Genomic DNA, 24,424 nt, shown 5'->3' on the forward strand with positions numbered 1-24,424 from the left:
CGAATAAGAGGTTTAGATTGGGTATTAGGAGGTTTAGATTGGATATTAGGAAGAACTTCTTCACCAAGAGGGTTGTTAAGCACTGGAAAAGGCTGCCCAGGGAGAGGAGGGAGTCCCCATCCCTGGAGATATTGAAAAGATGCATAGCTGAGGTGCTGAGGGCTGTGGGTTAGTGGTGGGCTTGGCAGTGTAAGGGGAGGGGTTGAAATCAATGATCTTAAAGGTCTTATCCAACCAAAACCATTCTGTGATAGTAAGAGCAGCCATCAATCATATGACAGCAACTAATCTTTTGGCAATAATCATGACCAAGAATGGGTTAAGAAATGGGAAAATAGAATGTTTTCTCTTTGATGAAAACTCTTGATAATGGTTCTTAAAGTCCAGTAGGAAAGAGTAAAATCAAAGGGTAAAATCAGTTCCTCAGTTCTCACCGTGACCTACTGGTATTCTTTTGGGCTCGTGCCCATGCAGACAGAAGCACACGTGGCCTCAGAGCCACCCAGGCTGTCAGTCTCTGTAAAGACAATGGAGTCAAAACCAAACTGAAAGGCTACCTTGTGCAATTTGTGCTTTTGGTTGGTGACCCCAGAAGTCCCATTGCAGCCAGTATTTCTCTCTGCTTCCCGAGCACTGGTGGTACCAGGCTTTGGTAAAAGCAAGAGGGCTGCAAACATGGCTGTGTGGCAGGAATGTGGGCAGCCAAGGGCAGGTAAAGCAAGGACTCAAAATGCATCGCTTTGGAGGGGTATCTTCCTTTCATTTTCGAATCTCAGTGTTTCAAAACAGTCTCTGGGGTTGTGAACAAAAGGATTTTGACATTTGGTGTTTGGTGTTGGCAGTACTGGATAAAGGAGATAAAGAGGCCCGTGATGGAGCGCACGAGCTGTTTGTCATCTATTGTGCAACAACCGTCAGTGGACCTGTGTCATTGTGTGTTTGAAGTGGGTTTCCTGACATTTACTGGCAATTTTGTAGAGGTTTACTCTTTGCAATTTCATAATCCCTGGTTCAGAGCAAATGTGCAGATTTTTGAAGATCAAAAGAGCCCATTAATGCCACAGTCTGACTCTCTGGATAGCTCAAGCCACCTCACTTCATCCTCTCCTGTACTGAGCCCAATAGCTTATGCTCAGCTACAGTGTGTCTTCAATAAAGGCACGATATGAAGGTGGAAAGATCAACCAGTAACCCAACAGGTTGTTCCAACAGCTGATCATTATCACTATTTAAAATAAAACAGGTAATGTACTTCTCATTTTCATTTGTCTGCCTCTTGCTAGAAGAATTTATACCCAAACAGTCCTATAAAAGCAAATCCTTCTTTAGTCCTTTCAAAATAAAGCAAAAGACAGGCTAGATATAAACTGCAATGAATCTCTGTGGCTTCACAGAGAAAAGAGCATCCTTCTCGTTATTTGATGCTGTGGTCCACAAGGCAGCTCACATGCATCTGTAAAGTCATTTGAGCGGTTTTAAGGTCAGTATCATAACTTGAATATAATTTCTTTTGGTGGCTTTTCTCCCTTGTAGACACTTCTTCAGCCTTTTGAAATCCAGTGTCCCAAGGAAAAATAAACTGGCACAGACAAAGCAAAGTGGGAAAGGAGGGCTGTGCACTTAAAGGGGAAAAAAAAGGCATGTAATTGGAAATGTGTGTGACAAATGGGAGTGGACCTGGCTTGACTCCTTCTGGCTATTACAAGATAATTTGGGAAAATATTGTAGCTAGAGAGAGGGTGTGAACCAAATGGTTCATACAGAGTCAGTAATTGCTGCAGTTTTGTCATGTACTACTAACCCAAACCATGGATCCTACCACTGCTGAGTTTTTGGGCTTGGCTCTTATTACAGTATCAAACAGCCTCTATGAAGGTATCCAGAATACAAACAGGGGAGAAAAAATAGTTTTCAGGGCTGTAAAGCTATCTTCTGTTATAAGGAGCCTGGTGGCTTTTGGCAAGGCTTTCAAGGAAAGCAGTGTCAAGATCCTCTCAGTGAAAAGGAACATTAATATATTAGGTATGTATTATGTAAATCCATACTTCAGTGAAGTGCTAGATAAGATAAATGGAAGCAAAGAGCAGGCTTTGAAGGCTGTTGGGGAGATTTCTCTGTGTGTACTGTGCCCCTTAAAGGCTCGGTGCAGCCCGTGGGGTGCTGAGGACCTGCGGTCTCCTCCTGCTCCTGAGCTGCTCGAGGGGCTGCTCTAGCCCAATCGTCTAAATTTTGTCAGCCTGCAGCACAACCTTGCTCAGGCCACAGCACTGCAGCATTACCCCTGAACAACCTCTTTTCTCCCTGTTTTGCTGCGAGGGATTCCTTCATAGTTTCAGTGCAGATGGAGGAAGGTTTCTCCATGGCAGAACTGGACTATGTAGCCTCTTTACACCCTCCTGGACATTGCATGGCAAGGAGGGACTGAGAGGTGGATGGCTGGCATTGCAGCAAACCCAATTTATGTGCTGAAGCAAATATTTGGGGAGGGTCCAGCTTGTCCCTTGCAAACACATTGAAATACTTCAAGATTGCTGACAATGAATTATCGAGATAGAGAACCGAGAGCAGATAAGCCCAGGGACTCATGCATTGTATACAAATACACAGCCTGAGCCTCACACCTCACGTGAGGCAGCAGTGAGAGGGATGCTGAAGCTCTTCCCACGTACACCTCCATTTTCATGTCATATAATTGTGCAAGACAGGATTCATAGAAGGACCTCCTCCCTAGGAGCCATGTGCTCCCCTTCCTTCTTGCACTGCTTTATCTCTTGATGAGCCCCGCTGTTGCTCCACGTATATTTTGCTTAAGATGTCTTTCAAAAGCCTCTCTCCCTGCTTCTCCAGTCACACACCCAGACTCCTCCACTACCAACCCATCAGAGCTGCCTCTTGCCTCACGTTTAGCAGCCACACGCCCACGCACGCTGCCTTCAAGGCTGGTCCTTGCCTTCCCCACTGCTCCACGGTGCCAGTGGCACCTGCCCCATCAGTGCCCCCTGTTCAGGGGCTTGGCACTCTGTGTGTGATGTCAAAAGCTATCAAGTGGCTCAGAAAATGGTTTTGTCTAAACACTAAAAAGAAAAAATACTTGTTTTCATTTCACTTTTCATTTGGATGCTGGGCATTTTCAGCCAGGTTATTGAGAGAGCTGGTGACCAGAAATCAATCCAGACTGCAAAAAGAACCCCTGAATGTAGGTGTACCAGTTTACATTATAAACCACAAATGTTTGTATCCTGCAACAAACATCTGAGAAGTGCCCAGACCAGACATTACAAATGTGTTAACTACCCCGAGTTTACTGGTAATCAATTCAGGGCTAAAAACTCGAGTGTGGGACCTTTCCTCTGAGACTGCTGTTTATAACGGGGCTTTCATTTAGACCCTGACCTCGAAGCGTAATTAAACCATGGCACATTCTTGACTTTCAAACAAACTCCTGGGAGCTTGCCAAGTGCAGATCACAGACCCAGGTTTTACCAGAGGTTTGAAGCGAGCGCTGATGTACCACCTCTTTCATTAACTGTTGTTGATGGTAAAAATGCCTTCCCAGTAGAAACTGTGAATTATATGAACCTTCAAGGCTCTGCTAATAAACACATGAAAGGATTTGAGGGGACTGTATGAAAATACTGGTCTATTGAAATCCTTTTTAAAGCCACAGGTTGGGGAGAAAGTGTAGTATTCAGGGCTTCAGCTTCTAATAATTAACGTGCGTCTTTTGTAATTAAGGAGCTGCTTTTGATTTTCGCAGCCCAAACGTACTCCAATTTCTCCATCACTACTGGGCTGTGTCACCAGACAGTGGGAAGCCATGGCCGTGACCTGCTGGAGCGGGAAGGTTCGGTTTCTCCAAGCAAATGCGAAAGAAGGGCAGTAGATGGTGCTGTTATTCTCTTTTTTGAGGACACAGATGCCAAAGTGAGGACGGAGGCACAACTAGGAGTAGACACAAAGTGTTACCAGTCCGCATCGCCCCCAAATCACCAACCAGGCTCCTTCGAATCCCGGAATCTGACCTTCAGAAAATCTTCAGATCAAATCAAAAGGCGTCCTTTTCTACAGCTTGTGCAGTTTGGCCTTTCAGGTGAGATCTGGAGGTGGCCTTTGCAAGCTTTTCATCCTAATCCTGTCATTTGAAATTTACATTTTTGTTGTCCTCCTTGTTTTCTCTTTTTGTAACACTGTGAAGTGGAGTCCTCTCATCATGTCAGGAGTCAACAAGATTTAGGGGAACTCAAATTAAGGAGAAACACCAGGACTGTGAAACTTGGCAGCAGTGCAGATGCTCGTTTCAAAACAGACTGAACTTGAAGGTTGTTGGCAAATTGAACGCATCTGACCCTGAGGGATTAGAGATGCCAGGAATGGGATTTTGACCACAGAGTTTCCTACCCTGTGGGTCACCAAGGCACGTGCTTGAGGGATGACCCTCCTGGCCTGCACCAATCTGGATACCCCATTTCCTGAACAGCAGCAGATGCTGAATCAGAATGGCACTTATCAGCTATTTTTTTAAAATGACCTGAAGATTTATGAGGTCTGATTCTTCCCAGTGACACTGCAGAGGGCAGAAATGGGGCCCCATTGGGTTTCACTTTTATTTGCTTCTCTCTGCAATGACAGATCTAAGTCCAGCCTTAGCAAACATTTCTTAACAGGGCAGCAAGGATTGCACAGGTTGGACAATCTGGCAGCAGTGAAGGTGGCCAGTGTGTGAAAACAGGCAGGGGACATGGTGACTGTCCTGCCTTTCACCTCCTTCTGCCTCAGGGTGGGCTTGGCAATGCCCCAGCTCCCTCTCCACCACTCACAGCCCCTCTCATGGTGTTTTCTCCAGCAGCAGCTGAGGGTGCTAAAAATAGTCTTGAACAGGGTAGTTGTGGTTCAGCTTTGGACTTTCCAGAAGTTTACTGGTATTCTGGCCTCATAACCCACCCCAGTTTAGGCCACCTGATGGTCAGCACGTAACTTTGTTCCCATTTCCCTGCTCGATGGGGAGCAATGTCAGATAACGTACAGATAACAACTGGTGAACTGGACACAGTTCACATTATTATTTTAGGATTGCTATAGATGTGGTCATTAACAGCTCCAAGAAATACAATAGGCAGGGCCTGGTCCTTCCCTGCTGCATGACTACTCTCCAGAAGAGCTGCTGCCAAATCCTCCCTGTGATGGAAAAGCCAAGCAGGTTCCTATATAAAACCCTGCTGTAGGTCTGAGGGGGCAGCGGTGGTTTGGCACTGGGCTGGGCATCAAAAGGAATGTCTAACCCTGCACATTTTGGAGTCAAACTGCTCTGCAATGTTATTTGTGTTTGCAGCTCATCAGGAAAAGATGGAGAGAGTCTCTGTACTCGCCAGTGCTAGGGCCATGTCTTGCCTGGCCAAGGAGCTCTGGGAACACGGGGTCCATGCTGGGGAAGGGCAGTGCTGCTCACCAGGCTGTCACCGGCCCCACTGCTAATGCTGGACTAATGAAACATGTTGTAGGGACTAATTAAAGTTGTGCTGGGCCAGGGGGAGTGGCATGGGGTAAGTAGGGGTATAAAGGCAGGCTACAGATCCACTCCTCACTCCAACTAATAGTCACTTTATAGTAAATTACATGTGAGATAAACTATGTCCGTGAGCCTCAGAGCAGAAACCTGAGCTGCCTTCATTCCATTCTCTCTTCCCAAACCCACTGTGTGTACCAGGTGAAAACATAAGCCCTCAACAGGCTCCACTTTCCACAAACCAGACCTTACTGTTCCCCTTGGACACACTCTTCTATGGATGATAGAGAATAAGTAAAAACAGGAACTGGTTTTGGTCAGTTTGCTGTTGGGTTGGGGTTTTTTTTTGACAGAAGCAATACCCTTTGGCCTGGCTCATGATGACTGGTCATTCTGAATGAGGAAGAGCTTCTCTCAGTTTTAAATTATTGCCTCGTAATGAGCAAGTTTCCACACAGCTGTGTCTCACAGATACAAAGGTGCAAGGGGCAACATCCAGTTCCTGCCCCTTTTCCTGTTCCAGAAGTAGTCCTAAAGAGCTTATTCTCTTAAAATGTCAAGATGGAATGAATAAAACACAATTCTTGTGTTCTGAAATATCCCAGTTAAATGTTCAAATCTGGGCAAGGAGAAATGTTACTGCAAATATTTTCCCTTCCCATAGATTATGCCAGTGCTGCGTTCCCTGTCACCAGGGGTCTGGTCCAGCTTAGACAGGAAAGTAGTGAAAGTGTTGTGAGATCAGTTGGTCACCAAAAATGTGGGGCAAGATTCACTGATAACATAAATGCAAATAGTTCAGTTAATTTATATCAAGGAAAAGAAAAATCTTCGGTACATAGTGGGACTTTAGAATCTGAGTGAAAGGGAAAGCTGTGCCCTAAAAGAATAACTGTTGCATGGTGTATTCAATGATTGTATTTATAAATAAACAATTTTTACCAATGAATCCCTTGCTTATTATTGACAAAGGCACAGAAGCTGTTTTTTGGCACTGCTGACTTACCCATTGTCAACTGTGAACTGAGCAATTGTAGTGGCTGCTCCTTGAAGAAATTGTCCAAGATTCAGACTTATTTGTGTGCCCTGGCCTCACATCAATTAACAGCACAATCTTTTTGCTATGAAAATGCAAACATTAGTAGCCTGAGGGGCCTTGTAAATGCAAATATGAAACTATAATTTCAATTTCCCTTCAACTAGAAGAAAGGCTCTGGTTTTTGTTTGTTTGTTGTTACAAGGACAGGTCTCTTTTTTCATATGTATATATCCTCTCTTTAAAGGCGAATTGGAATTCAACCCAGGGAATTTCAGTGGGGAACATTTGCAAGCAGCATAGCCAGGGATGCAGAGCTGAGGGCAGCTGCTGAAAGCTGTGGGCTCCTCTCCTGAGGGTCAGGAGGCTCTAAAGGGTGTGGAGAAGGGTGGCAAGAGCCGTGCTGGGCAGCGTGCCCGCAGTGGTAGAGGGGCTGGCCCCCTCACATGGGGGAGAATTCCCACATGAAGATTCTTTCCACTCGCTTCAGGCATCTGAACAGCCTAAATTAGTCCCCCACACCTCTGCCATGGTCAGGAGAAAAAGACCTTGAGATGTGTCCTCCAGAGGCAGCTTGGCCGCACGGGGTGGGTGAGCATCACCGCAGGGCATCATTTTGGGCTAAACTTGGTGGGTTTGTGCTCAGTGCTGTGTGGCGATACTGGGCAAAAGAGAGCCATCTCCTCAAAAGTAAGGTGGCCCTTGAGTGTGTGTTACTGAGGCGTAGGGAAAGAATTGGAGGAACATTCAAGGTCTGTTTCTCCCTTTCTTTTTACACTGTGCATATAAAAGTAAAATATGAGAACAGCCACTTTCCTTTCTTCCCCCTAGGCTGGCCCCAATGTGCCCAGCTATGTGTCTAAACAGATTCCTGGAAAACCTGCCTTTGCCAAGGTGCAATCTCTAGTGCTCAGGTTATAGTCAGCAGCTCTGTGAAAAGCAGCAGGGAAGCATGTCCTTGCTGGAGGGGAGTCTTCTTTGTCTTCCCTGCCTGCCTGCCTCCACAGCAGGGAAACACTAGGGACCCAGCAGGATAAGCACCTCTGCACAGGATTTGGCCTGGCAGTGGCTTGCCAGCACACAGATAGAAGGCTGAGGTCAGATACAAAGCCAAGAAAAAAGAAAAGTGGTTTGATGCTGTCCTAAGCACTTTGGTACCACACACTCCTTCCCACTGTCCCTGCTCCTGACCGCCTGGCTTGGAACTGCTGGCACCACCTTGCTACCTGACAGGGTTCCTGGGAAACCTTTCCTTTACTTCCTTGGTGATTTGTAATTACACCAAAGGGGGTGATTAACCAACATCCTAATCCCTCACCAAACGCTCTCATTATGCTCATTTTATGAAGGTGGTGTTGCTGGCAGTGAGGTAAAGCTGCCACAGTTTGGTGTTGGTACCCAGCGGGCGGCTGGCATAGCCAAGCCTTCAGTTCCGAGCAGGCAGAGCAGGATCTGGCCCTATCAGGGACTGCCAAGTATCTGTCGGGGTCTGTGGGTACCACACACCTCATCCCCTTGAAAAGCATCTGCCTCAGTACACAGAGCAGAGCTGGAAGGCAGGATGAAAAACCAGGAGAAAATATTTAAAGTTATTTGTTCCTAGTTTTCTCCTCCTCACGCCGTTATCACCTTTCTGGAGTCCTCCAGCCTTGCCCGGGCTGCTTGTTTCCCTGCCCCCGTCGCTCTCCTCTCTGCTCAGTGAACGCTAGAGGCTCCCTCCTTCTGAGCTGCGAAAAAACTTTAGTTCCTGACTTCTTTTTTTTTTTTTTTTTGTTAACTTCCCTCAGGAAAAAAATGTGGAGTTAATTATCTATGTAAAATGTCAGATGCAGGAAAGGAAAGGGGCTGTGCTTACTTGGATATCCCATCCGAGGCGAAGTCACTGAGGTTTTTTTTTCTCTTTCCCTCTTCTTTTTTTTTTTTTCTTTCTCTTTTTTTTTTTTCCTAAGGGGTGGAAAGGACCTCGCGAAATAAAAGTGCAGAAAGAAGCCGGTGGCTCCCAGAGCGGCCGGGACGGGCGCGGCGGGAGCCCCCAGCGTAGTGCAGCTCAACGCGGAGCCGAGCGCGGAGCCCACCTGCCCTCGGGAGTCAGCAGCAGCAGCAGCCGGCTCCTCGCTCCGCACCTTTTCTCCCCGCGTACTGAGATCCTAATACGTTGACTTTAATTTTTTTATTATTATTATTTTTTGTTATCCCTCCTCCCGGCTTTTCCTCCAGGACTTTTCCACCGCCTTGGGACACCCGCAAACTTCTGCCTCGCTTCCCTCCTTCCCTCCCGCCCGTCCTTTGCTGGTAGTTTTGTGCTTGTTTTGGTTTTGTTTTGCTTTTTTTGTTGTTGTTGTTTGCTTTTTGGAAGACCCGCCTTGCCTTTCTCCTCCCGTGCCCCACCGGAGAGGCCGGGAGCGGCTCGGGCAGCACCTCCCCGGCGCACGGCGTGCGAGCCCGGTGGCCCGGCCCGGCTCGGATCGGCGCGGCTCGGCTCGCCTCGGCCCGGCTCGGCACGGCACGGCTCGGCTCGGGCGCTCGCCCCCGATAATGCAGAGCTACAAGTACGATAAGGCGATCCCGCCGGAGAGCAAGAATGGGGGCAGCCCGGCGCTGAACAACAACCCGGCCAAGAGCAGCAGCAAGAAAGCCCTGCTCATCTGCCTCGACTTCCTCTGCCTCGTCATGGGTGAGCAGCCGCGGGGGCTCTGCGGGGCTCCGCGCCCCTTCCCTCCGCTCCTCTCCGCTCTGGTCGTCCCCCCTCAGCTCCCCCCCACCCCGGACTCCTACTTCGGGAAAGTTTGGCGGAGGAAGGGCGGGAGTACGGGCAGAGCTCGGCCGTGCCCCGGCCGCGCCGCTTCCCAAACAAAAGCGGAGCCGGAGCGGGGAGCGGGCAGCCGGGGCCGCCGCGGGGAGCGCGTCCCGGCGGGGCTGCCGGAGCGGGGAGCGGGCAGCCGGGGCCGCCGCGGGGAGCGCGTCCCGGCGGGGCTGCCGGAGCGGGGAGCGGGCAGCCGGGGCCGCCGCGGGGAGCGCGTCCCGGCGGGGCTGCCGGAGCGGGGAGCGGGCAGCCGGGGCCGCCACGGGGAGCGCGTCCCGGCGGGGCTACCGGAGCGGGGAGCGCGGGGCGGGCGGCTGTCCCCGTGGAGACGTGGGCACGGCACCCCCCGCCACCATTTACTGAGCAGTATTCTTAGTATTTTATTCATTTATCGGCTCGCTTTCCTCCGCACTGCCATGTCCTGGCCCGGCGCTGGGGGGAGATGGGGTGTGTATGGGGGGAGGGAGCGCTGCGGGGTGAGGGGATGCGTCCCGGAGTTGCCCCTGCCTCGGGCCCCGCACCCCTCCGGGGCCAGCTCCAGGTGGAGGTAGTGCTCTACGGCTGCTACCAGCCGCGCGGCTCGGGATTACTTCTAGTACTGTTAATAACGAATTAATAACGAAGAAAAAAAAACCCCAAAGCCCCCAAAAACTCTTTGCCGCTCCAGTTACTCGGTTGCTACGGTGTCGGGTTTACCACTGCTTCTGCCCTTTCTTCTCTCTCCCCTCCTCGCACCCAGCGTAGGCATCTCGCTAAACTCATTTCTTTAAAAGATTGCTTTGAAGTGCTCTCAGGCATCTCCTAGGCACTGGCAGAGGTCTCAGTTTGCTAACTTGCTTGGCTTTTGGAAGGGGGATGGCATGTAAGGGAACTGTCAACAGTCCTTCTCAAAAAGATTTTGCATGCCAAAACATCCACCGTTCAATTGTGGCTGCAACGCTGAATATTTAATTGACAGACACAGGCAGGGGGAATCAACTGGCTTCCAACAAAGAGATTAATAACACGACAGCACGTGAGTTTAATACTCCAGACACCACAGTCTTTAAAACAATTGTTTCTGCTTAGAGTCCATTTTTTAAAGGCTGTCAGTTTGATTTAATTTTCATGTAGTTTATTGATCATCTGGTGTATATTACGAGGCACTAATACATTAAGAAGAGAGGCATGGTTTTCTCTTCATATTCTCACAAGAATAGAGGCCAGTGCAGAAAACTTCATCTTCTTATATCTGGAAAAAATAAAAACACTCGGTATCCCATATATGAAACTAGTGTAAGTAGAAACATAACTGGCTTGACTTACTGACTTCAACAGAAGGCTGGATTCTTAGTAAAACAACTCCTAGGAGTCAGAACTTTTGACAACTTTTATTTGCTCAAGTTTTTTTAACTTGAGGCATTCCTGGCATGAGTAAGGGCTATTTGAATGGGTAATGGGTTTTTCTTCCCCTTCTCTGGGCGAAGGGTCTTATGTGAAAAAGCAGTTAGTTGACATGTGTTATTCTACTTGTGATAGTTTGGGTAAACAGAACTTATCAGGCATCACTGGAAGGTATTGTTAGCGGGGAATAATGTGATACAGCAAAATCTGGGATTGTTGCTTTGCTTTCACGTTACTACAGGTGGAAATAGGAAAGTAAACACTGGAGTTGGTTTGTTTTGGTTTTTTCTTTCGGTGCTGGGAGCATTTAAAAGAGCAGGCATCAATTCAACAGCTGAAGGAAAGTTGAGATGTAGTTGATCATCGACAGGTGAAGAGCATGGGTGGGAACGTGGTAAGGGAGGTGATTATATGATGGATAGCTCATGATGTGTGTTTGGGGATGGGCTTTCCAAATACACCCAGACCAGTAGTATCAGACCTGCTGGTGGATGATGACTGGGTAGGAGCTGCTGTGAAAACCAACTGCCCACTCATAGGAGGCTTGGCTTGCTCTTCTCTCTGCCGCCTTCTCTCTGCCCTTTGCTTGGGAAGACAGTTACAGGAAGAAAGCAGTTCCAAGGACTCTATTCCCATTTTCTTCCTTCCTGAGCTTGTAAAAACCAAAAAACCACTCTGAAGGAGGAAAAAGGTTCTCTAGCTGAAGAGAAAGCTGGACAGATACAAGTTGATAGATATTTCCATGTTTGAGGGGGAGAAAAAAATGTCCCATGTAAGATCCTGCAAAGCAGAATTGGGTGCAATGACTTGATTTAAGTTGGAGGTACCCAGTAGAGGTCTGCTGCTGGTGCATGTAGGCACATAGCCAATGGTCTCCAGTGCAGCTAAACTGAGTCATGCCTCTTGAGAGGCTGCCCAAAGATGTTTGGAGGAGCAGGGAAACAGAAGGCTTTTTCTCATTTGAAGTTCACTTTAGGAAATATTAAAACTGATCACTTGATTTGTAGAGGCCTCTGATGCTACATTGGCTTCTGCTGCAGGTACTGCCATAATTCTGACCTGAATAATTTCTTTTTAATGGGGGCAAAATGAAAAGAATAAACTATGGCTGAAATACTTCAGATATGATACACGTCAGCTTAGCTCTCTGTGAGGGAGTAGATGTGTACAAACCCTTCTTTGTTTACATACAAATTTAAACAAATTGCCCAGAAGACAATTAGCATAGTCATCTAAGAAAGCCAGAATAAGTAAAGCAGAGCTATCTGGAGCTTCCTTCAGCTTTAATTTGGCAGTAGTCTAGAAAGATCAACTTTTGTCTTTCATCATTAAGTACAATGGTTATCTTGATAGTAAATGCAAAAGGGGGAGATTTCTATCTCTGTTCCTTGTGAATGTGGAGAGCAAAGCTTTTGAGCCATTGACAGAGCAGCATCAGTGGTGGAGTAGATGGCATGAAGATCCACTGAGCCAGACCCCCCATTTTTCCTGCATTCCCAGCTTCTGTTGGGTTGTCAGGGAGCTGAATATTTTGGAATACTCCACTCCTCTAATGAGTGCACTTGGCACTGACAGATCCCTAGGTTCTTGCATTGGTTTTATCACTGATGGTGTGAACTTCCCAGAAATTTCATGCTGGCTCTTAACTGTGTAAGAGAGGCAGAAAAGAACTGAGTGTGCATTTATTAAAGCAGGTCATCCGAGGGGGGGAAAATAACTTTCTCCATCTGCTTCCTCCTCTCGGGAGGGCTCTGTTTAGAGAATTAGAAGATGCTTCCTGAAATTGTTAGGCCCACAGGCGAGCTTGATGGTGTGGAAGAGTCCCTGCTGCCTAGTCCCTGTCTCACTGCAACACATCTGAAAAAGTGATTGAAGAGCTCAGCCCCGGTGGGGGGTTGAAGTTGTCCCTGCAAAGCCAGTCAGTGTCTTCAAATTGTGGAAATGAGCACAGAGCTCTGAGCAACAAACTAAAAGGTGTCATGGGAAGACCTCACTTTGCCTTCATCTGATCATCCTCATCCCGATTGCAGCCTCATCCCTTTGCCAGGAACTTCTTGCACCTTCTGCCTGGAGCATTGAGGTTTTTACTGGAGGGGACTGGTGTGATCCAGGCTGGGCAGGTCCCATGAGGCAGCTTTAGCTGGCTCCATGGAGTTTTGCTGCTCAGATGCATCATTACACAGAGCTGCTGCAACCAGCCACCACCTTTATGTGGGAGATAGGGGCCAGGTGGGGAAAAAACTCCTGCCCCTTTAGAACCTGGCCCCACAGATGTAGCATCTAGGGTTAAATTTACTCCTCTCAGACCTGCTGTATTTTCCCCTGGCAGGAACTCCTCATTGAGCAAACCCCAAGCAGACACCTGTACTATGCTGATGGGCTGCTAAGTCAAGCTTATCTCCGCTAATCTCAGAGAAGGACAAGGCTGTGTTGGCAAGGCCAATAGGGCAGATGAGGGTCTTTGGTAGCTTGTATTTGTGCAGGTACAACAGGCTTCCAAAAAGTCCTCCTTGTGCTATGAGGTAGGACTTAATCTGGCCTACCTGCTTCCTAAGGCTCGTGGAAACTGCATTTACGAGAGCATATGGTTCAGATTGGTGAGGTGTAAACTGCACATAATTTACTGCGTGTCTTATTTTCTGTCTCTAATTTAACTTTCTCTCTTCTGTCAGTCCCAGTTAATCTGTATAACACAAGTTTTACTGCCTTGGGGAGGTTTTGAAGCAACAGATGCATAAGCCTCTTGTGACCTTAGAATCTCTTCAGCTTTCTCACAAATTTGGCATCTTATTTTCTGTAGTGAGCTTGATGCTGAAATGAACTTTGGAAGTAAATATTTACTCTAACAAGACCTTGACACGTTTATGTAAGTGGGGAAATAATCTCATAATTTGGACTAACAGTTTAGATTACTCTTAACTACCCTCTTCTGTGTAGAAAACTGTGTCTTCATCCAGCTTTCAGAAGCAAAAAGGCTTTGAGCTCCACTGTGGCCCTGTTGTTCTGTCATGAAAATCAGTGTAAACAGGCCTGGGATTGTCATTGAAGTGTAAGGAGTGGGAGGAATTGAAGATGAGGGATGAGGTTAAAGTTATTTGGATGCTGTAAAGTTGAATTTGTAATTTGTTGAGCTAAGCAACTTTGCCTTGGGGTTGGGGCTGTTGTTTTTTTTTTCTAAGACTGCTCTGCTGTGCAGGGCTCACTTGTCATGTAGGTAACATCATTACAATCTGGAAGAAACTGCTGACTCAACCATTTCTTATTTTTGGTAAGGGATGATGAGATCTGACTGTACTAAACCAGCCCCAGTGCTCTGGTGTTGTCTTCTCCATTTTTAGAGGGGATTTTGAATCCATACCACACATGAGGAGCTGCATAGGTGGAGAGTCATCATCACGTTTTGAGTATCCCTACATGGGAGTTGGTTGTTAATGTTTATGTATCGCTTATTTTAACACCTGTAGGGTCTCCTGATGGCAGCGAGCTGCCCGTGGGGCAGTAGGGTCCATCTTGGGGATGACTAGTCTTGGAAGTGCTTTGGCAAAGGAAGATTTGTAGAGATAGCATCTTGGCATCGCGCTGTGTGGTTGTACCCCATCATAACTTGTGAGTAAAGGAGCTTTTTTGAGTCTTGAGAAGCTTCTAGCAAAACCAACAATCAACATCTAGGCATGATACCCATCCTTAGTTTTACTCTTCTCTTGAAAGACCAAAGGATACAAAGATGACTGGAAGAAAAGATGAGAGACGAGGTGTTTAGAAAACACCTGCCTGTTTTTGTTGGGCCTTTTTTTTTGCATGGGCTTTATGAAAACCAAAAAAACCCTATCAAGAGCAGGTTATTAGCGACAATTATACTTGAAGTGTTAATTGCAGAACGAGGAAATGCTGTACCTATGGCAGCGTGAGTCCTCAGGGGTATAAATCTGCTGTCTTTCCCGAGTTGGTGGAATTTGGCCAGCCTGAAGATGTGTCTTCAGGAAAGCTGAATTAGGTGCAACTGCTTCATGGCTGCAAGTGCTTTGAATGCTGTGTCCCTGCTGCTGAGACAGGCAGGAGATGGGATCACAATTACAGTAGATGACATTTTTTTTTTAATTGCCTGTTTGTAGTGAGCATAGAAAATAATATAAACATCACTCCCAGATCAAACAGGATATTTTTACACCCTTTAAAAATCTCAATTTAATATGCATGCCTTTCTTAGGCTGCTCTTGGTCTGGTTTTGTTTGCCTAGATACAAGCTGAGGGTATATCCTCCAGATGCATGTGCCTCCCTATACCACCCAGGGATGGTTTGCATACCACAGCTGGGGAACCTGTGCTGCACGGGCATGGTCTTGCAAAGCTGGGCTGCTCTTTAGTGCCTGCCTCTCTGATAGAAAGGGTGTTTGCATTCCTCCATCTCTCTGAAATGACTTGAAAGAGGGTGGGGGGAGGAAAAGAAAAACCCCAGCTCTGCTCCGTAGCTTGCTGTGGTGGAGCAGACTCCATCTCCTCCATTTGGGTCATACAATGCTCCTGCTTCATCCCCAGGAATCCAGAAGGGACCGTTGTGGTTGCCCAGTCTGCCTGTGCCTCAAACAAGGGCCTGCCTGTTGAAGGCAGCGTGGGGAAAGGCAGCAACCTTCAAAGCCTCCTCTCCCAGCATCCATGCAGCGGTTTCACCAGCCTCGTGCATCCTCGGAGGACTGTGCCTTTGGGGTGGGGATGCAGCAGGGGGAACCCCCACATACAACTTTCCCTCCTGCACAGCAGGATGCCAGCTCTCATATGGATATTTTCTTTCTTTTTGTTCTGTCTTAGGGCCTTAGCTTCTGCACTTGTGTTGGGGTTGGGTTTTGGTTGTTTTTTTTGTAGGGCATGATTCATATTTAAAAAAATACCCAAAAGGCTTGAAAATGGGGCTCAATTGAGGTGAATTAATACAGCATTTATTCTGTGATTATAAAGTCTGAAGTCGATTTTCTGAATATACTTCATGAAGACTTCCTGTGAAGACAGGCTGAGAGTTGAGGTTGTTCAGTTGAGGGAGACCTTGTAGCTGCCTTCCAGTCCCTGAAGAGACCTGCAAGAAAGCCGGAGAGGGACTTTTTTACAAGGGTATGTAGGGCTAGGACAAGGGGTGATGACTTCTAACTGAAACAGGATAAGTGTGGATTAGATATAGGGAAAAAATCTTTACTGTAAGGGTGATGAAGTGCTGGGATGGATTTCCCAGAGGCTGTGGCTGCCCCATCCCTGGAAGTGTTGACGGCCAGGTTAGATGGGGCTTGGAGCAACAAGTGGAAGGTGCCCTTGCTCATGGCAGGGGGGTTGGAATGAGACGAGCTTTAAGATCCCTTCCAACCCAAACCTTTCTATTTTATATCTTTCTTCACTGTCTGGTGGGGCAGAGCTGTGGGACCCCTGGCACAGCAGTGGCTAAAGCCTCCCTCTGTGTTTCCCTCCCTTTAACATGGTTAGGTTAGGCTGTGTCCCCGAGAGGTCCTGCTTGTGCCCAGCCTTTTGTCTGGCTTTGTGTGTACCTCAGATCTGGGGAGGTCTCACCAGAAGTTGGGAAGATGCTGCCCTGTCTGTTACATCTCCTTGTGTATCACCACGTCCTTCCTTAGACAGGCATTTGTATCCTTTTCAAAGCCACCCCATCTATCCCTGGCTTGCAGGTGGAAAGCTCCTTAGCTCTGATCAGGTGTCTGTGTATGGGGTTGTGTTAGAGCAGCTGTTGGGAAGTTATGCTCAAGAATCCCTCATGGTCCCTCAGCTGCACATGACGGCTTGGTTGTAATAGTGGGATCACGATCAACAGAAGCTGCTCCTCAAGTTGGACCTGAGGAGGCAGAACGGAGCCAAAAAAAAGGGGAATTTGACATGTGTTCATATAGCTTTGGATGCAAACCAGAGGAAAACTTGCCTTAAGCAAAGTTTGTTACCAAGACAATGTATTAATGAGTTTGAAAATTAGGTTTGTCCGAGTGGGTTTGTAAGGATGAGAAGTTCCTATAAACTCTGTCTTTTCAAGTTGGTCACGTAAGTGGGCTTGATTTTCACATGCATTGGATGTTGTGAAGACAGAGGGTTGAAAACTGACTCTCCCCATCAAGTAAAAGTTACAAGCAGAACATGTAACTTAACTCCAGAGCTTCTGATGCCCTGAAAATGCCTGTGCTCTTTATGCAATGTGGTGTTGTCCCAGCATTGCATGTAGCTTGTGCCCATATATGACCTTGTCTTTTCTGAGCAGATGGTGCTCTCAGTCAGGAACTACAGAGCTAGGCTGTGAGGCTGCCATCCAAAGCCCACATGAAGTTGATCTGACAATGCTGGTGACACTGAGTCAGTAGAGAATGTTTATAATCCTCTAGTAGTTTCCCATAACTTTTCATCCTTTGCCCAAAAAAACCCATGAAAGCTGTGTTGACCTTTCTAGCCCTACAGTGCCTGAGAGACACAGCAAACTGAGGCTGGATTGGCGTTTCTTGGCTAAGCCAGACCTTGCCCTGAACACTAAAGGTAGCTGTAGCATGGAGCTGTCCTTCACCGCTTTGTGAGTTTGCAGGCTGCACCTCTTGAAGCCTCTTTGCTGGTGGGAGGAGCTGAGAACAGCGTGGTTCTTCCGCAGGGACTTTCAACAGAAAAAGTGAAAGTTGCTGGTTAGTGGTTTTGGGCAGCCATCCCTCTTGAAATCAGTGATGGTCCCTCTGAGAGCTCTTTTCCCAGCAGTGTCAGGGTTGTAGCCTGCTGCCTCGCAAAGGAAGTACCAAGCTTCATAATGTCCTGTCACTAGCTGTTGCCGGGTTTTGACTGTAAGTTTGTGACAATGACAGGCAGTTTTTTGAAAGCTTTTACAGCAGTGCCCCTGTGTCTGATCCTGCATGTGTGGGACTTCTAGAGCTCCTCCAGCCCAACCCTGTGCTAAAGCAGGCTCCCCTGTCTCAGAGGGCACAGGAATGTACCCAGGTGGGTTTGGAAACTTCCTGAGCAGAAGCCTCCACACCCTCCCTGGGCAGCCTGGGTCAGGGCTCCCTTGTCACACCACCAAAGGATTTTCTCCTTGTGTTAAAGTGGAACTTTGTGTCCCAGCTTATGTCCATTACCCTGTGTTCTGTTACTGGAGACAACAGAAAAAAGCGTCACCTCATCCTCTTGACACCCCCTCTTTAGGTATTTATAAGCATTGTTGAGGTCCCACCTCAGTCTTCTCTAAGCCAAACAGTCCCTGCAGCCTTTCCTCTTAAGAAAGACATTCTAGTTCTGTGGTCATCTTGGTGGCCTTATTAATGACATATTAATTGTACTGCTCTTTATCCATGTGCTTATGCAAAGCCAAGACATCACTGCATGCCTCAAAACGTCTAGCCACTGAGTCTGAAAACCCAACATGCCAAATGGACTCTGGGCTTCCTGCCTTCTTGACACTTGGCAAGTTATTTATGACCTCACTTTTGGGTGGTGTGTGATGGGCCTTTCTTTAAGCCTGGCTGCAAGGCTCTTCTGGTTGTCCTTCCCACCAATGTTGACAGCGAGGTCTTGGCTTTGGTCTTTGTAGTGGTGCAGCAGCTGTGGCAACTGGTCCCGCTCCCCAAGCATTCTGAAGGCTTCCAGTGCTTTTCTGCAAAGCCCACCACTCTTCAAAGTGTTAGTCTCCAAAGGGAGAGGTGAAAATAGCTTGGCAAACTGCTGATAAGCAGATCTAGGCAATGCACCCTGGATGCATTTATGTTCTGAGTGATGCTGGAGTAAGTTTTGTATGGCCAGTGAGCTGACAGCGGGCAGCAAAAAACTCCTTTGAAGTCAATAGCTGTGAATCAGTTTGGTGTTAGCAGGTTTCTGAAGCTGCTCTTTGATCACTGATCAGATGGCACTTGCTTCTTTAGGGGAGCTGTTTCTCCCTGCCGAAGCCCCAGAGGAGTGCTGTGCCAGGGTTTGAGACCTGCTGCCCAGGCATGTCGCAGGGAAAGTTTGTGCCTCTGGGAATTTCTGATCTAAGTAGATGGGGAGAGTGAAGGAGCATCACCTCTGTGCGTGGGCAGGGAGCTGGAGCCCAGAGAGGGCACACTTTGAAGGTAGTATTTACAGTACAGATGCACTGAGGTGCCCAGTGGGGCTTTCAGAGCTGCTGACATACCTCTAATTCCGAACAATTTAGTGGAGCTTCAAACTCCAGAGCTTCTGCCAGGCCATCACCAGCCTCCCAAGGTATCTTTTGAAATCAGATCCTCAGCGATGTGCACTCAGGGCTCAGGCTTCAGCCTGTCCCTGGGACATGTGTGCACCTGTCCCAGAGCTTCCCATCTCCATTCCTGTAAAAGCTGCCCTGAGTGACTGTTCCTGTGCTGCTGTGTTCTGCAGAAAAGGGAAGCAACCTCACATCACCCATTGCAGTGGGAACTAGCTCCTCTCTTCTCAAAATAAAAGCTGATGGTTTTCTGGTTAAGGATGGTAGCAGGGAAAGGATGCAGTAAAACACCTGCCAGTTGATAATGCTTAATGCAAATGGCCAGTTCTCTAGGGAAGGACTTGTAGGGGGCTTTAGCTTCCTCATACTTGCCAAGCTAAGAAAAGAAAACTCCCTTTGCTGCCTCGCCACAAGAAGCTTTGTTTTCAGTAGAGGCCTTGGGGTTTTTCTTTTGTGGTTTTCTTATTTATTCTTATCAAAGTTTCCAGCATCAGTAACTGTCTCATCAAGTAATCCTGTATTTTTTCCCATCATCTGGGACAGCTATTTTTTTTTCATCTGGCACTCCTCATTTCTTGACCATCCCTGCAGCTTTAGCATGCAGCTGTCATTCTGCTGCAGCTCCCACAAAGCCGCTGAAAACCAAGGTAACAGCAACATTTTGAGTGAAGGGGATGAAATGTGGAATAGGTTCAGCGTATTTCTTTGTCATTGTTGGAGTCCTATTCAGTCTGGAGCTGAATAGGAGGCTGATTAGCATGTGGAAGCATTTCTAAAGCGTTGGGCTGGGAGGGTTGGATGGTTTTGATTGTTTTTTGTTTGGTGTTTTTTTTCCTTAAAGGAGAAGTTTTGTGGCATTTCTTTTTCTGATTGAGCTGGTATGAATCTTTGTCAAATGCAAAACCCATGGAAAAGTCTGAGCAAGTCTGTTTTGATAAATCACCACATGCACAGGCACAAAGAAGTTGATTTTTTTTCCAGAGCCTGAAGCTCTAAGAGTTCCTCCAAGGTTTAGGGATGTGTCTTGTTTAAATTAGCAAGACAAGTGGGACACAGTTTGGGATGCTGTGGGGTTGTGGACAGGGACTTTGCTTTTGCTCATGCTGAAGTTGCCTGCAAAAGTGGGTATTGCACTATGAATACAGGGTTGGGTCCACAGTCTGAAAATCCACCTGCTTAAATGCTCAGTGTTTTGCTTTCACAGAGAGATACATAGCTGAGGTCAATTAAAAAGCCAATTGCAAGTGGAAAACATCTTTTCCCTAATGAAATTGCTTCAAGTCCTGGGCCTGAGGCTGGTTTCAGAGAAGAGGGTTGATTTTTTTCCCTTTGGTTTCGGGGTGAGGTGTGGGTCTGCTGTTCCCATTAACAGTCCTTTGTTGCCAAATTGCTGTGTTTCCCTCCAAGTGGTAACTGACATTCTTGCCTTGGTACTCTCTGTGGGTCTTGGGTGGGTCTGTGCTAGACCAGAAGTCCTGGCTTTGGGAGTACTGTAGCTCCTGCCCTTTGTGACAGTATTTTGGGCTTGCAGACCCCCAGGGACTGTGTGGATGTAGCATGCTTGAGCCCCTGAGCTGCAGATGGAGTGGGCAGCATGGGAATATGCATTTGATTTCTGGGTGCAGCGAGTGATGGACTTGAGGTTGCATGGGAAGCTCCTGGCAGCAGTTGGAGTTGAACACTCCTGGTGATGTATGTATGGGCCAGATGCTGTGCCTGGGTTTCTCTGATGCCTTGTCTAGTGTTCTTTCAATTACTCCAGTTTGAGAGGGTAAAAAAGTTAGCTCTCCAGCTCACTGGCCTACCTTAATGTAGGCCACTTGAAGGCTGATTAAAGCTATTGTTTAATTAAGGAGAACTTAGCTCCTCTGGTCACAACTCACGATTAAAGGATCGTTTGAAGTAATTCTGCAATACTTTCTTCTTTTTCTTCCCTTCCTCTCTCTCCTTTAACCTGAAGAAAGTTCCTAGCACCGTACGTGCCCCAGCACCAAAGTTTTGAACACTATTAGAAGACCACAAACCTGCTGGCAAATCTGGCTGCTGCCAAAGGCAACTGAACATTAAAAAGCCCTGCAGAGGGGTGGGAGGGAGTTCAATCTCAGGATACGCTGATTTGGAAAGGGAATCCAAACAAAGAGGCTTTTCAGCAGAGGCTGAGGCTTGGCTTCTCTCAAGGGCAGTTTGGGCTTGGGGAAGCATCCGGGAGGCGGCGAGGGGAGCGGGAGTACATGAGCTGGATGCCGCGTGGTGTAAGGTTTCCCAGCACAGCGTGGTTTTGTGTTACAGGCTGGGGAACTGGCTGTAAATGCTCTTCTCTCCCCCCCCCCCCCATTTATTTCTGTCGGAAACAAAGGAGAGGTTTAGGCTTTTTTTTTACTGAAGGTTCCCATCCCCTGCCCCACCGTCCCCACAGGTTTGGAGATACCTCTCGCTGTTGATGCTGGGGGGGGACCCATCGGTGTCTGTGACCTGGAGAAACTCTTTGCTGGGTCCCACACCAACGTCCCAGGGACATTTTATTTTGCTCAGAAAGCACAGCTCGCTCACAGGCTCACCAAAAGCACTCTGGCAGGAGCCTGTGTTGCTGAGGCTCCTCATAAAGGAGGGTCTGGCTCAGATAAGGAGACGTGAACTGAGATGGATGTTGGGGCACTTTCTTCACAGAAGAAGGGTGCCAGGCCCCCTGTTCCCACAGCACCCTCACCCTGTATGGTGGCATCTCCCAGTGCTACCAACCTCTGGAAGTACCAGGAAGAGCTGAGCAGGGAGGAGGTGCTACCAACCATCCCAACCAACCAGTTGGGTTTTTTTATAGGCACCAGATGGTTTTAATAGAGGAAAGCTGAACTTCTTATGACCCTTCCCCACAGACGTTGTTTGTTGTTTTGTAATTGTGGCCAGGATAAAACCATGTCCCTGAACCTGCAGTGAGTGTGAGACCTTGGTGCCTGGTGCCTTCTTCTCCCACTCCACTATGGGCCCTCTCCCACCCCTGCTGCCTCCGCACTCCTCTGCTTGCCCTGCCTTCAAATTATCCCTGGGAAGCTGCTGGGCATGAAAGACTTGAGGCTTTCCACCAATCCCCAGTTAAAGAGATTAGCAAGAGTACAAATTGGAGAAAACCGAAAGATCTAAAAGCAAAGCACAAGGAAGCAATAAAATGTCAGGCCATGTTTTCCCTTCTAGTTGATTAAAAATTCTGCTGATAAGCAAAAAAGCTTTCATGGCTGGACAAGACCTGTATCATGTCAACTGCTGTGAAAGGTTTATTAGAAGGATAAAGTGGTGCAAGAGTTGAGTTGTGCTCGCAGCCCTTCTGACGCTGAGTTATCCCACAGGGCTGAAGGTGTTTGGTGATGGTATGGGAGCAAGGAGTGTGCTGGAGAAACCTCTTCTTCTACGAAAAGAGGAAAATATATGGAGGGTGGGGATGTCTGGAAGGGAGAGTGGGAGACGTGAGTGTCTGCATGCTGAAAAACTGTCAGGAGAAATAACACAGAAACTGGCTGTTGGGGGAAGCTGTGTGACAAAGGTGAAGGTAGAAGAGCAGAAGTTATCAAGTTACTTGTCATGAGAGTCTCTGGGTATTATACATACATCCATAATGCATCAAAAGCATGATTTTTGAGTACATAGTTGTCCTGTAGCTGATACACTTGGAGCAGCGTTACACCAAAGCTGACTGTTTCTGCAAACTTCCTCTTGTGGCCCCTGTATCCGTCCTGTTTCTGCCCAGGAGCATCCAACCCTCAGTACCTCTGAAATCACACCCATCTCATGTGCCACTTGTTTCATGGTGGCTCTGGAGACAGTAGGCCACTGAGGAACTGCAGACTGGGGAGAGGAGAAGTTCTGTGGGCTTACCTTGGCTTCTGGAAAGCAGAAGGAGGAAATAAGGGCCGGGTCTCCTGTTGTCCCTGGGGAAAACTAAAAGTGGTGGCAAACCAGTGTGCTTGGAGATCTGCTCCAAGTCAGTGCCAAGATGCTCCACTGGGCCCATGGTTTCCCTGTAGCTTGAGAAATCTGTTTGGGGATCAAACACAGGACAAGAGTGAAAAAGAAGGAAAACAAAAGGGTTGCTTCTGTCCTGTTGTGTTTGACTTCCCGAGGTTTTAATTGCCAAGGGCTCCATTGGGAGCCAGCTGGCTGCAAAGGGATACAGATCTCAAGTAAGAGAAGAGGGTTTTTCTAGGGAGTGGGAGTCTGAGGATCTAATAATTGTTATAACTTCCTGCAGGAGATGCAGCTGTATACATTTTCCCTCCCAAAAATTAATTATCCTTTTTAGATACCTGCTTCCTTAACTTCTCCAGCTGCTCTTACAGCTCCCATTGTTACTGGGTAATACCTATAGGACTAAGAGGGTAGAAGCAGCAGGAATAGCAAATATGGAGCCCAAATCATACTTCAGTGTTAGAGTTTTTCTCTTTGAAGCAGAAAAATTTGCTTTATACAAAGGGAAAATACAGAAGGCATTGGCCCATGCCCCGAGGGGTTCTGGTGTCTCTACAGGTGCTGCTGCACGGTGACATCAGGATTGGGCCCACCAGTGTGTGGCCTGGGAATAAGCTGGACAATCCCAGTTTTGCTGCCAAAGCCTCCCTTGTGCAACCACTGGAAAAGAGGGGAAGGGAGAAAAGGCCAGTATAATAAAAAAGCACGGGATATTTGGCATGCTGGTTGTATAAATCTCAGCGTTAGCTACCTGTGAATCATCCAGCAGCACATTAATTGGTACCCTTCGGTAGATGAGGATTTGGCATCAGGTCTGCATGTAATTACAAGCCACACACAGAAGGACACAGGCAGCTAATGAACTCCTGCCAAACTCCAGCTCCGCTTCTGTGGCTTTTGAAGTCCGCTGGTCTTTCAGCGTTTTGTATAGTAAGCACTGAAAGGCATCAAATCACTCCTTTGACAGCGTTTAGAAAGGGTTGGTTTGTTGAATAACTGAGTCCCTCCAAACTCCTATCTGAGAACTGGAGCATCCATAGGCGCCTTTCTCAACAGAGCAGTAAATAGGCTGGAAACAGAGGACACCCCCTCCGAGCTGCTGAGCTCCTGCCTCACTGACAGGAGCCAGCAGGCTCTGGTTGCCACGATGGGCTGCAAGAAAAGAAACTATTTCCATTTTAAAAAACTTCTTCCAAACAACCCCACTGATGGCATGGGCCTTTTTCCCAAGCCTCAGAGTGGTGAAAATGGAGTCTGTGCAAAGTGGGGTGCAGCATAATGTGCTTGGGGTGGCATCGGTGTTAGAAGGGAAGGCAGTAAAAGGGAGTTTCAAGGGTTTCTGCCTCCTTGGGGAGGGGAAGCTTTCTTGATGCTGGATTTGGAAGGTTGTGGTGCTTTTCTGCAGTTGCTTTTTTGCTGGGATCAAAGTTGAGCCCAAGCTCTTCTCCTTCTCATGTCTGGGGTGACAAAGAGTTGTTGAGATAAAAACAATTTCTATGAAAACTTGCAATTTTCAGGCAAACATACCAGGCAGGTTTCATGGCAGTGCCATGGAGAAGAGTA

General features: G+C 47.6%; 1 protein-coding gene across 1 annotated transcript in view; it reads left to right on the plus strand.

Annotated features, from left to right (window-relative positions):
- Positions 1 to 8,458: 8,458 nt before the first annotated feature.
- Positions 8,459 to 24,424, plus strand: part of PLPP3 (phospholipid phosphatase 3) — a 45,903-nt gene continuing 29,937 nt past the window's right edge. The window contains exon 1 of the mRNA XM_062003482.1: positions 8,459 to 9,213. Within this exon, the coding sequence (XP_061859466.1) occupies positions 9,075 to 9,213 (139 nt within the window). The 5' untranslated portion in view covers positions 8,459 to 9,074. The remainder of the gene's footprint in view (positions 9,214 to 24,424) is intronic.

Source organism: Colius striatus, chromosome 10, assembly GCF_028858725.1.
Source record: "Colius striatus isolate bColStr4 chromosome 10, bColStr4.1.hap1, whole genome shotgun sequence".
NCBI lineage: Eukaryota > Metazoa > Chordata > Aves > Coliiformes > Coliidae > Colius > Colius striatus.